Below are 11,783 nucleotides of genomic sequence, written 5' to 3'. Positions count from 1 at the left end.
TAGAACTGCTCGTGTAAGAATTTAATAAAATATAACTTCATTCAGTGTTCGAAATCCCTGCGTAAAAGTGATCCTACCAACACATTTAGCGGCTTCAACTAATAGTTTATGCAAAACGAAAGCAGCGAAGCTTACACGTGCCGCTCATATGGAAAGCTAGACAAAATCTAACACTCTACATTTCCTTTATCATAGAGCGGGAGTGGACAGTGATCGCACATTGCACTATGGTTCATGTATATCACATTAAAGGATGCGACAATGTATCGTTTTACAGATGAACTTCATTTCCCAGGAGGACTTGGGACACAGGAGGGGAGAGAGGGGGGCTGGTCTCACGTGACCGCAGGCAGCGAAAGGGCGTCGGTCTCTAGGCTGGCGGCCATTTTGTGGTAGGAGCGAGTCCGTTCTTGAATCCTCTCAGCTGTTCTCTTACCTGCTTCGGTGTTGTCTTTGTTTTTGCCTTTTTTCGACCTCACTCTAACCGCCAAACCGCAGCCTCTCGGACCCATTCAGGGAGAACACGAGCTTCGGAGACCCCGCGCCGCTCTATTTCATCGCTGCCGCGTTCTGTTAATACTATCGCATGTCCACTATCCAGAACCTCAGCTCTTTCGGTAAGGTCAGGCTTTTTACTCAAGACGGCTCTGCTGTAATGTTTTCTACATGCTACTGCCGCCCAGCTAATTTTCTCATTTGGCTTGATGTTTCTGCAGAAGTGTAGAAGAGAGGCGGCATTACTCTTCTTTTTGTTTTACACCCCACCCCCCAAAAAACCCTTATTGCTGCATACTAAGCGAGTATGTTTTGATTTAACAACAGTTGCATGTTTTAGAAATGGTTTGAAAATTGTAAAAAGTGTCTTGTTTGTTTATGGCCTGCAGTGATCGGTTTGTTTTTTTCAGCGGCCCTTTTCTCGTCTTTAGGGCGGCTGCTACGAATCTGATGCAATCCCCAGTTTCGAAACCCGATACCCTTGTTTATCAGACCCGGGAAAGAGCTGGGACAGAATCTTTTTGCCTTCAGGCGGCGTTCCATGGATATTTTAAGAAATCTGGTGGTATTCCTCTGTAAACAGGTCAATATTTTTTCCACATGAGATGTGTTTATGTGTCTTCTTTTATAGACCCCTTTGCCGATGCAACTAAGGGTGACGACTTACTCCCGGCAGGGACAGAGGATTACATTCACATAAGGATCCAGCAGCGGAACGGCCGCAAGACGCTGACCACCGTGCAAGGGATCGCAGATGATTACGACAAAAAGAAACTTGTAAAAGCTTTCAAAAAGGTAAAGGAGGGCTAAAGTACAAATTAGATTGCACACTGTTGCCCTGGTCTCATCAGGCCGGTCTTTATCTACACCACCCGCCAGTCACATTAAAGCTAGCGCATAGCTTACTTCAGGACGTTTGACTCTATTATCCCTCTTTATAATTCGCATGTTGTCTGAGTTGTACTAACAGTAAAACTCCGTTTGAACAGCTGGTCAATTAAGTATGGTATGCTGAAAGTGGGGTTGGAAACCAACAGATAACAGGGCGCTCAACAAAATCCAGGGTAAAGTTAAACTGTCTAAATGTAAATCGGTGCTTCCAGGGTGGAGGATGCGGTTTCCAAAATCCACAAAGTTATACCTAAGTAAAACCACAAGTTAGTGATTCCCTCCCGAGCACTCAAATAACAATATAAAGAAAGTAAATTATAATGATGTTCAGTTCATTCAAATCTTAATTGGCACAGTTTCCACAGTCCAGTTTCCAAAATCAAAGTTCTGATATTCTGGAAATGATTATCCAACCAAATTTATTTTCTTCATATGCAATTTCCGTATAGACGTCCCAGTCATAAATTTGCAGTCATAGGTACCGTCAAGTCACCATATCATCCGATATAGTTCCTTCACTGAAGTATAAACTTCTCGTGGTATCAAATATCACATCATATCATGGCACATCTTCCGTTTGATGCCTCAAACTCCAATTTCTATCGCACGTATACGCTCCCAAAAGACTCTAATATTACAAAGTCCAAATGCGAAGCGTGGGTAGCGAATATCCTCACTCCCGAACTGGCGTGCCACTGGGACATCTATACAGAAATTACAGGTGATATATTACAGAGATAAATGCACGCCCTGAGGAAGTCAATGTGTTTTACAACTACCACGACGAAACACGTGTTGGCTGCATCTTGAAGAAATGATGTACTAACTGGAATGAATATGAATTTGAAGAAAATAAATTTGGTTGGATAATCATTTCCGAATATCGGAACTTTGATTTTGGAAACTGGACTGTGGAAACTGTGCCAATTAAGACTTGAATGAACTGAACATCATTATAATTTGCTTTCTTTATATTGTTATGAGTGCTCGGGAGGGAATCACTTTAAAGTATGGTATGCTGTTTGATACTTAGGGGTGATCTGCCCGCCATCTCTCCCGGAATGACCCCCTGCCATATTAGTATGGCTGGGGGGTCCGCGGCGGATGGAAAGACTGTCCGTCGCTTTTCCACCCCGGTCGCAATGGTGGCGGTGTCTGTCAGACACAGTCAGTCATATTAGGATGGGTTATTTTAAATACCACCGAAAGGCATGCGGAGTCTCCATTGGGGGCCCGATGCGGACCCCCATGGACTCCGGGGGGGTACCAAAGGTACCCTCCAGCAGTTCCATGCACAGCATGGAAGTGCACTGCATGCCTTCCTGCGATTGTGGCGGGCGGTGCTGAGTGCACTGCCCGCCACAATGGTAGGAATGCCGGATGCGCCCGCCGCTGTGGCGGGCGCATCCTAATGCCATGTACGGGACCCCCCGCCCGTATGGCGGGCGGTCCCTAGTACTGCGAGGATGGCGGGCGAAGTCTGCCCGCCATCCTAATGGGGGCCTTAATGTCGAGTGTATTACTTGGGAATGATCGGTGGTAATGGCATGGCATGAGAGAGATCTTCCATCTCGAACCAGTGTTTTTTGAATGAATACCTGTCGTCATGTGATTGAAAATAAACAAAATCTTGGAGGACCAAGTAGCAATACTAAATGCCCTCAAACTATCCAACTAGCAATATATGACTCAAAACAAGATACTCCACAGTTGTCTTTGAAAACTTAATTTATTTATTACGTTTTATATATCTCTAGCTAGACCAGTGGGTTTCAGGGCGCCTTACATAAATAAAAGAAAAATTGCATAACATTAAAGGACATGAGGGTGCATAAAGATATATGCAAATACATAATACTTATGTATACAGTGAGGGGAGAAAGACGCAGGTGGTTGAAACAGTCAGATAACCACTATCCTTGAAGGTCAAAGTGAGGGGGGAGTCTATTAGGTTATTGATGCCTAGGTTGGTTGACTTGGTTGGTAACTTGGATCCATTGCAAACCACAGGAGATGAGAGACGGATTGCTGAAACTTTTCAGACACTCGCCCCAGTCACAGATCTGTGTTGAATCCATCATTGTTCTTTAGCTCACTTTGCCACCTCAGTTCAGACACAGCTATATGCAATCAGTCGTGACCCTGTGCCTCATGGGAAAAGTCCAGCCCGAACTGCCATGTCATCCTTGGACCAGAATCAAGCATCCTGGGACCGGTTTTGGGGTAACACCCCATATCAGCCAGGCTAGGGACCCATGTCTGGGCATACCCTGCCAACTTAAGGCTACCATTTACCAGACATCCAAAGGCAATAGCTCATCTTGGAGACCTATTGGCTTTGGCCAGGGCACAAGTCCTAAAAAAAAGAAGCGGGGGGCTCGCCAAGTTGGGCAGAATGGGTGATGTACAGGAAGTGGCATCACAACCCATGACATCACAGGAAGTGACACCAGATCTTAACACCTTGACTGTGCTCACATTCTAATCAGTGGGTGGGGTTCGGACAGCTCCCGGCCGTACTCCGTACACGCCCACTGTCACGTGGGACGGCCGGGGCCGCCTGCAGCATCGAAGGGGTTAAAACCTCACATATGTTTAGCAAGTCTATCATGAGTACATTTGAGGGCATTACAATATTTAACAAATTGGATTTTGCATTTTGTGTTGTGCCCAAATATTGACACTTCCCCGCAAAAGCGGGCCTTCTACTTGACGGGATCTGACAAGATCGAGGCTATTTTCCCAGACAGGCTACCTGTGCCTGGGAGTGGTAGAAGTACATAATTACTGTTAGGACATCTTTTGACGTTCCCCCTACAAACTATCTATTGTGCTTGTTTGAATCATTTGAATTATCACATTGTCTATTTGTAATCACGGAGGTCCAGTCTTTTTTAGAAAGGATAGAGTTCAATAGAATTGCCAAGGCTGCAGACACTGCGCTGCAAACTGCTCTTTGTTTAGGATTGTCACGTTGGGAAAGGCCTTGTACTGATTGGACGTTTCTGTCCCACACTGCTGATATTTGACGGTGGGATATACTCCCCTTATTTGATCCAGTACCTGGGCAAATATACGAATCGTTTAAAACACTACCCTACAAGCGTCATTACACAACAAGTCTCGACGCAAAGTGTTGATATTAGCCTTAAAAAGGTTGTCTCAAGACTAAACACGTGTCGGCTGTTCTTGTTTGTCTCTCCGGGTCAACATTGACGAAGACTTAAGAATTAAAATATTTTGGCTATGCATACTATTGGATTTGTGCTATTATTGTTTATTGAACTGTCAACTCGCGGGAGTCACTTTAGCAACTTGCTTGGGTTGTGCTCTGTCAACCAAACTTCCTTCTACTTGTATATATATTTTTTTTAACCCCTCAAAGAAATTGGCTACAAAGAGGAATGTGGAAGTAAATCTGTTCTGCTTAATTGTTTGCAATGTCAACATATTTACTGGAGAGATCGGTTTTGCCTAGTCCCAGTTTTTAATCATGGTAGCCTACCGGGTTAATATGTCTCCTGCAAAGCACATTATATAACATGCAGATGACATATTTCTATTTTATGTAAATAGTAAAATTACTGCTTTTAAGCCCGACATCCTTTTGTTACTTGCATTTGATACATTATAATTTTTCTAATATAGCACAATGAGGAATAAAGGGCATGTGGCTTTTATGCCTTGTAACCCTCTCTCTTATGTAACACATCCTTTATCTTGATGTACTCACGATTTATTGTTGGTGTATAATCTGTATTTACGATTTCTGGCAACGCTCCCAGGATGTGGAACGCTCTCCCTAGAGTCCTCTGATGCAACTCCTCCTCCCGTTTCAAAAGGGACCTGAAACTCCATCTCCTTAACAAATACTTTCCTGACCAACGTCAACTAACCTAGACTTCAATATCCAAGTTTACTCCTCTTGACATTCAAGGATAGTTGGTGACCGGACTCTGTTAACCACCTTATTTCTCATGCTGTATTTTTTGTCCCTGGTTTGCTTCATTACTACCTGCCTACTATGTAATGCAATTTCCGTCTGTTTTTTTTTATTTTTTACTGTGTATGTAAAGCGTTCTGATACCTACTGGTCAAGCTAGCGCTAAATACAACTTATAAAATAAATAAATAAAATGTAAAACGATCTGACACCCTGCACCAGACTACTAAAGAAATATAACCAGGTAGTGATATTTAAATTGTGTGAATCCCAAGGCGACCAACACATCTTGCAGTATATGTATATCTCCTATATACAGATGCCGTATAAAGTCAAAAGCATTTATCTCTAAAGTACCTGTGATATCTGCGCCAATAGCTCCCAGCCAGGATGCTTCCAACAAAGAGTCACAATGGCCCCTTAACTCCTGCTTTTGTTATGGGCGTAGCTGGAATCTGATAAGCTCCTTCCCTGCCTCCCCGTTGCTGCTTGGAACAAACGCATACAACGTGACGGTGTCCCGTGTCAGAAAATGACACCAGGATTATTTCAGCATATTTCTGTGAATCCTGGGAAAAGGAGGAAAGGAATGGAGCACTCAGCTGAAAGTGTCTAGTTTTGCAGCAGGTTAGATGGCGTCTAACCTCTGAAAACCGTGGGTAGAGTGTCTACCCTCAACTCGATCCCTGGCTTTGACTATTCTTACTGTTTATTGGGTTCGGCAACGTGAAAGCCTTTATTGGTCCTTTTTTTCTGTCATCAAAACAAAATTGCTATTCAGGGCCACTGGAAATTGTGCGACAGGGGAGTACCAAAATGTGTTGACTAAGTTATGTGGCAAGAAAAGACAAATAATTAGGCATGGCACAGCACATTTTATGGCTTATCTTTTTTACACAAGATAAGTGTAAAAGCTGTCGCTTGATTTGTAGCAGTTTAAAACTGAAGTTCATCAATAGGCAATTGTAAGGTGACCAGTAGACTCTTGTAAAGGGTCTTCTACTCCGCTGCACCGTACCATGTTTTTAGCAACTTTTGATTCATTTTTAGCTAAAAAAAAAATTTTTTTTGTAAATTTTTTTTTAGGTTTAATATGCAAACTATGCAACCTTGATGGCTTGTGTGGCTAAACCATAATCAAACGAAAAGCAGGGCTGTCTCAGAACAGCCCGACTAGTCTGGTGGTTCAATTATAAACCTACTTATCAGCCTTTAAAAAAAAAAAACAGGAAATCGAAACAGCTCAGTTGAAGGCAAGAGCGACACAATTGCACTGGTCCTGTTGTTCATAGTCTGTTTTTAATCGTTTGCACATTAAATGTATACCTACTATGTGTTTGTAGTGTTCTTCTCAGTGCCTATAAGTGGGTATATTTAATATAGGGTAATTTATATTTGACCCACATTATGATCTATTACTGTTGCGTGATTTCTACCTCAACATAGTGCTGAATAATTGCCAGTGCAATACAAATCAGTACATTTTAATAATCATAGCTTTTTTTCCCATAGGAAGTGGTCTGTGGTGACAGATTGCTTTTGTAGAATTGTTGTCCCTGTTGGGGTTTTCTCCGTCTCCAAGCTTTAACATGCTGCAGTTTACTATATTAGCACAAAACAACTTAATGCTACCATGCGTTCATTACACAGGCCATTGCACATTTCTTTGTTCACTCTCTTCTCTTGGTGTTGAAGCTATTAATGGCTGCACTACCTTAGCTGCTGGCCGGCACTGGACATATTTACTGTCCAATGGCAGCACATGTGCAGTCCTAGTGCTACTACCGGCATACGGCTTGATAGCCTTGACAATTCTTTCAACACTAGGTTACAGCTCATGTCCACACCAGTAGCATATTTGTTTTGGAAAGCAAACCAGATAGATGACATTAAACACAGGTGACAACACAATCGGGAAAGTAGCAAAGCATATTGGAGCATCAATGACGAGCATGGTGTTGGTGTGGTAGGGCAGCTGCCACCCATGGTAATCTAAAGCATCATTCCAACCTAGAGTCTAGTTGGACACTGCTGTAATTGCTTTGCCACTTCAGCACAATATTCTTACTTTACTCTTCTGTCTGTATGTACAGTGCATTCACGATCAGTGCACCTCTTGACTGGTATTCACCATTAGGTGGTCCCTTCGTTCTGCAAACTGTTCTGTCTTAATCGCTATTTTTTTTGTTTGTACAAATGGTCTACTGTGACTTTGAATAAAAGTGGTATACTAATAAAGCAGGATATGTCCAGATCTGCCAGTGCTTTCGTAGAAGTGGTATTATGCTCCTTCTGTATGTGTACACACTATTGGATCAGGGTGCCAACAATTCCAAGCAGGTCACGCTACGTAGTGTTGCCTGGGTGCGCCCTGCCCTGGCTCCTCCATCTGTGTTGACAAGATAACTATAAGAACTTTGTAGTATTTATTGGTCATGAGCACACATTATCAGTTGTGGTAAGGAAACCTTTTTAATCCATATTCTTATAAATGTCTCTTGCAGAAATTTGCTTGTAATGGTACAGTGATCGAGCATCCAGAATACGGTGAAGTTATTCAGCTGCAAGGTGATCAGAGGAAGAATATCTGTCAGTTCCTCTTGGAGGTGAGCGTTAAATGTATTCTAGTTGTAGTCTAAATGCATGTTATGTAAAGCATTATTTACTGCGCTCTTGTATGGTCATTTAATTATTTTATTTGCTATTAGCAATCAGCCGAATTACCACAGTGTGAAATTCTAGGAGTCAAAGTTGCTACAAGATACTAAATATATTTAAAAACTCCACCAACTCCCTATTTCCGCAGTGCATAGTCTGACGGAAATAAGGCAACAAGATGTGGGTGCTCATCCAAAATGTATAAAATCCGTGTTCACAAGAGAATAAATCGATCCATCGTTAAGACAGAGGCTGTCTGCTTTGAAGGACAAAGCCAGGTGCAAGGCAAGGTTGGGAGAAAATGGGAGACTTTCAAATCTCTAGAGCAGAACTACTGGCTCTTTTGACGAATCAATCAGCTATGCCTTTGGAAATGTAGGGAATTCAGGATATCCAGATTCCCTGCCCCCACAAAGCCAGCATGACTGCATGAACGGGTTCACCTACAGCTCTACCGTCTTATCATAGGGGTGAGAAAAACAGGTAGGGGTAGTTGTAAAGCCACAATCTTAACAACTGAAGCTCCATTTCAAGGCCTCATTGTGGCTCCTGCTCTAGGAGTGCGCTGAATCCAGCTACAAAGGCCTTGAATCTGCTCCACTGACCTCTGCATCATCATAACCACAGGCAGGGTTTGCAGCACAACAGCATGCCACCTTGTGCAAAGAAACCTACCAGTCGCCTTTGGGACTGCAGTTAGTATATGAGCACTTTAAAATTGACCATGATCTTCGCTTTCCATACTGTTAAGAAAAGAAAAAAGATAAAGGGAGATTTTCTGACCCAGAGAAGTGTATGTAAACAAAGCAAAACACATAACCATTGAAGTAGGGTAGTTCATGTGATTCATCTTAAATAACTTCTCTGCTCAGGCAGATGAGATTTCCGTTGACCTGGCAGAGAAAACGGGATGCATATTTGATAATGGGTGAATGATGAACTCCTTGGAACTTGATTTGCACTCGGAGTGTACTGAAGTATCTTTGCTAGGATCTAATGGCTTGCATGACTTCTTCTATTTGACGTTCTCCCCATCCCCAACCTTCTTCTGAATGGAATTCTTCTAGTTTTATACTTGCTTGATGGGTTACAAGCTCTGTGCTTAATCCCATTCGCAATACCTGCTATTTCAAGGCATACATCTTTTACGTGAGGCAGAGAATGCTTTTATGGCAATACAGACTTTGCAGTTGTGTGTTCACTGTTGAATTGACACATTTTATGCTATATATGTTGAACTTTAAGTTGGTTCTGGTGAAGTTGCTGTGGTTGGAGAATGCAAGCAAATGAAAATCTCCTGTAACTATTCAAATGAAATTATTCGTACATGGAATATTACAGAGCTAAAAGTGAAGACCTTTTATGAACAAACATACCTTCATATAATATGTAGCACGATAAACAGCTGAATCTCGTATTTAAGGCTATAGATTAAGGGATGACCATATTGTTATGTTATTATTCTTTTATAAAGCGCTATATCACCCCGAGGTATCTAAGTGCTCACAATGGACACATAACACTGGTAAGAACACGCAACCTCCCACTACGATGAACCCCAAGCTTCCAAGAAGAGCAGCGTCTTCAGGTGCTTTCTAAAGATGAGGAGATTAGTTTCTTTCCTCAATCTGACTGGGAGCAAATTCCATACTCGGGGGGCCAGGCTGGAAAAGGCTCTGCCACCCTTGGATACTAGACTGAACTTAGGGCATGTCAAATTACACGCGTCAGCAGACCGAAGGGTCCTATTTGGTACATATTTAGTCAGTCGATCCTTGATATAGATGGGGGCTGAGCCATGGACCGCTTTATGAGCGATGCATAGACTCTTGAATTTAACTCTCTGAGCTATTGGCAGCCAGTGTAGGTCCTGAAGTAGAGGCGTTGCCCTTGTGCGCCGAGGCTTATTAAAAATCAGCCTGGCCGCATCGTTCATCACTACTTGGAGTCTGGCTAAAAGATTGTTAGGTAGGCCCAGATACAAGGAGTTACCGTAGTCCAGCCGTGCCAAAATTAAGGCAGAAACAGCCAGCCTAAGGGTGGAGACGGACAGCAATAAGGAGAATTTCCGAAGCTGGCGCAGTAGACCGACACAAGTGCCCACCACTGCCGACACCTGCTGTGTCATGGTCAGCAGAGCATCAATTTTGATTCCCAGACTTTTTACTGCTACCGCAGGTTCTGGACATGGCCCCAATTCAACTGGCCAGAACCGATCGTTCCATGGATCGGTAGCTGTGTTGACTGCCAAGACTTCGGTTTTGTCTGGGTTAATTTTCAACCAATTATCCGACATCCAGTTAATCGTAAATTTGAGAATGTCTTGCATTCTCAAATAGGCGTTCGGAGAGTGTTCAGTCTGGATCAGAATTTGTATGTCATCCGCGTAATTGTAAACCCTACAGTTCAACTTATTTAGGGCTGCAATCAGTGGCTGTAGGTATATATTAAAAAGCAGGGGTGATAGAGCTGAACCCTGGGGCACCCCGCATGTCAATTTGGCTGGACTTGACACGAGGTCAGATAGTTGGACTCGCTGTGAGCGATCTTCTAGAAAAGAAGTCAGCCAGGCCAGGGCTTCCTTTGTTTGACTCCTGACCATCATACCGTTCCATAATCATTTTTACAGTGGTCTCCGGGCATTCCCCACAGGAATCTAGCCTGTACTGCATCATCTCGCCTGCCCGTTTAAAGTACCATTACATTGAAGTTTCCCAGGTCCTCTCTGCAAGAACGAATTCATCATCTTCTGACAGAACATCAGTTGTTCAGCTTTAAATTGACCAATGTCCTGATGAAGACTCGTGCAATCAGTCTCAGGGTTGAAGCACAAACTAGATATACAGAAGTTCTCTTCCAGAGTGACCCTCTTCCTGACTTGGCAACTTACAGAAACCCTATTAAATTGCTGCTATGCCCATTGTGTTATAGGGGCTTTCCCTTACGTTGCCAACTCTGAATTTTTGGGTCCATACCTCATGTTCTGGTGTAACACTTAAATCTCAAGGTAATCTCCACTTTTTTCTTTCGGGAGTGCATTGCATGCAATTTCACTGATCACTTTGAAAGTGTTTTCACTAGCACCATGCTGTACAAGCTAAACTAATTAGCGTTAGGTTTTTGAATCGGCAAACTTTTAACATTCATTAGTTTGACAAAGACTGATGAAGTTTAGTCGAAAATGTGTAACCCTGTTTTCTGTTTCAGATTGGCATCGTCAAGGAGGAACAGCTGAAGGTTCATGGTTTCTGAAATGTCTGCCATCACCACCTGAAATATAGTGCATGTTTTAACATTGCCCAATTGGCTGTCGCAATGATTCTCGGAAATGAGTGGACTTTTCACCTATCCAACCATCAAAAGTTTGACTCAAGTTTGCATGGTTACAGAAGATGCGTAGTATGTAGTCTAGGAACACACAAGAAAACTGCTGTCAGATGGTAACATAAGACTTGTGTGAGTTTAAGACATTTCCAATGGAAATGTAATGTGGATTGTTAATTTCACCTGATTAAAAATGTCTTTGTTGTATTAAACCATGAATGTTAAATGTTTGTGTCTGTTTGCGATAATGTACTTTGGAAACAGTGCTGTTTTGATGACTGGCAGCTTCTTGATGGTTAACTAATTGAGTTTTTCTGTTAATTCTAGTATCGGCAAACAAAAACGAGTGCAGAATAGTGGAATCTTGCTAGTAGAGCTAATACAAATGGTATTGGTAACACCATAGACCATTGTCTAGGGTAGGACCATAAACTTGTGTGATGGGCGGTTTAATAAAGAAAATGACAAACTT

The 11,783-nt window shown here is 42.6% G+C and overlaps 1 protein-coding gene across 3 annotated transcripts; it reads left to right on the top strand.

The window, feature by feature from the left end:
- The first annotated feature begins 380 nt into the window (after positions 1 to 380).
- On the top strand, positions 381 to 11,541 carry EIF1B (eukaryotic translation initiation factor 1B). 3 transcript variants are annotated; one of them, XM_086941730.1, is made up of 4 exons: positions 381 to 617; positions 1,127 to 1,290; positions 7,834 to 7,935; positions 11,195 to 11,541. In XM_086941730.1, exons 1-4 carry the CDS (start codon positions 587 to 589, stop codon positions 11,237 to 11,239), a joined length of 342 nt encoding a protein of 113 aa, XP_086797856.1. In that variant the 5' UTR covers positions 381 to 586; the 3' UTR covers positions 11,240 to 11,541. The 3 variants fall into 3 exon arrangements, with proteins under 3 accessions (XP_086797856.1, XP_086797858.1, XP_086797857.1); XM_086941732.1 differs by having other exon boundaries at positions 927 to 1,290; XM_086941731.1 differs by having other exon boundaries at positions 906 to 1,290.
- Positions 11,542 to 11,783: the final 242 nt, after the last annotated feature.

Source organism: Lissotriton vulgaris, chromosome 10 (assembly GCF_964263255.1).
Source record: "Lissotriton vulgaris chromosome 10, aLisVul1.2, whole genome shotgun sequence".
Classification (NCBI taxonomy): domain Eukaryota; kingdom Metazoa; phylum Chordata; class Amphibia; order Caudata; family Salamandridae; genus Lissotriton; species Lissotriton vulgaris.
This window is presented reverse-complemented; position numbering and strand designations above follow the sequence as displayed.

What these genes read in the sequence shown, in the direction of transcription:
- EIF1B (XM_086941730.1), top strand. Translation starts at nt 587, where the DNA reads ATGTCCACTATCCAGAACCTCAGCTCTTTCG. An exon ending in CCAGAACCTCAGCTCTTTCG is followed by an intron (nt 618 to 1,126) that starts GTAAGGTCAGGC and finishes CTTCTTTTATAG; the next exon opens with ACCCCTTTGCCGATGCAACT. An exon ending in TCTGTCAGTTCCTCTTGGAG is followed by an intron (nt 7,936 to 11,194) that starts GTGAGCGTTAAA and finishes TTTCTGTTTCAG; the next exon opens with ATTGGCATCGTCAAGGAGGA.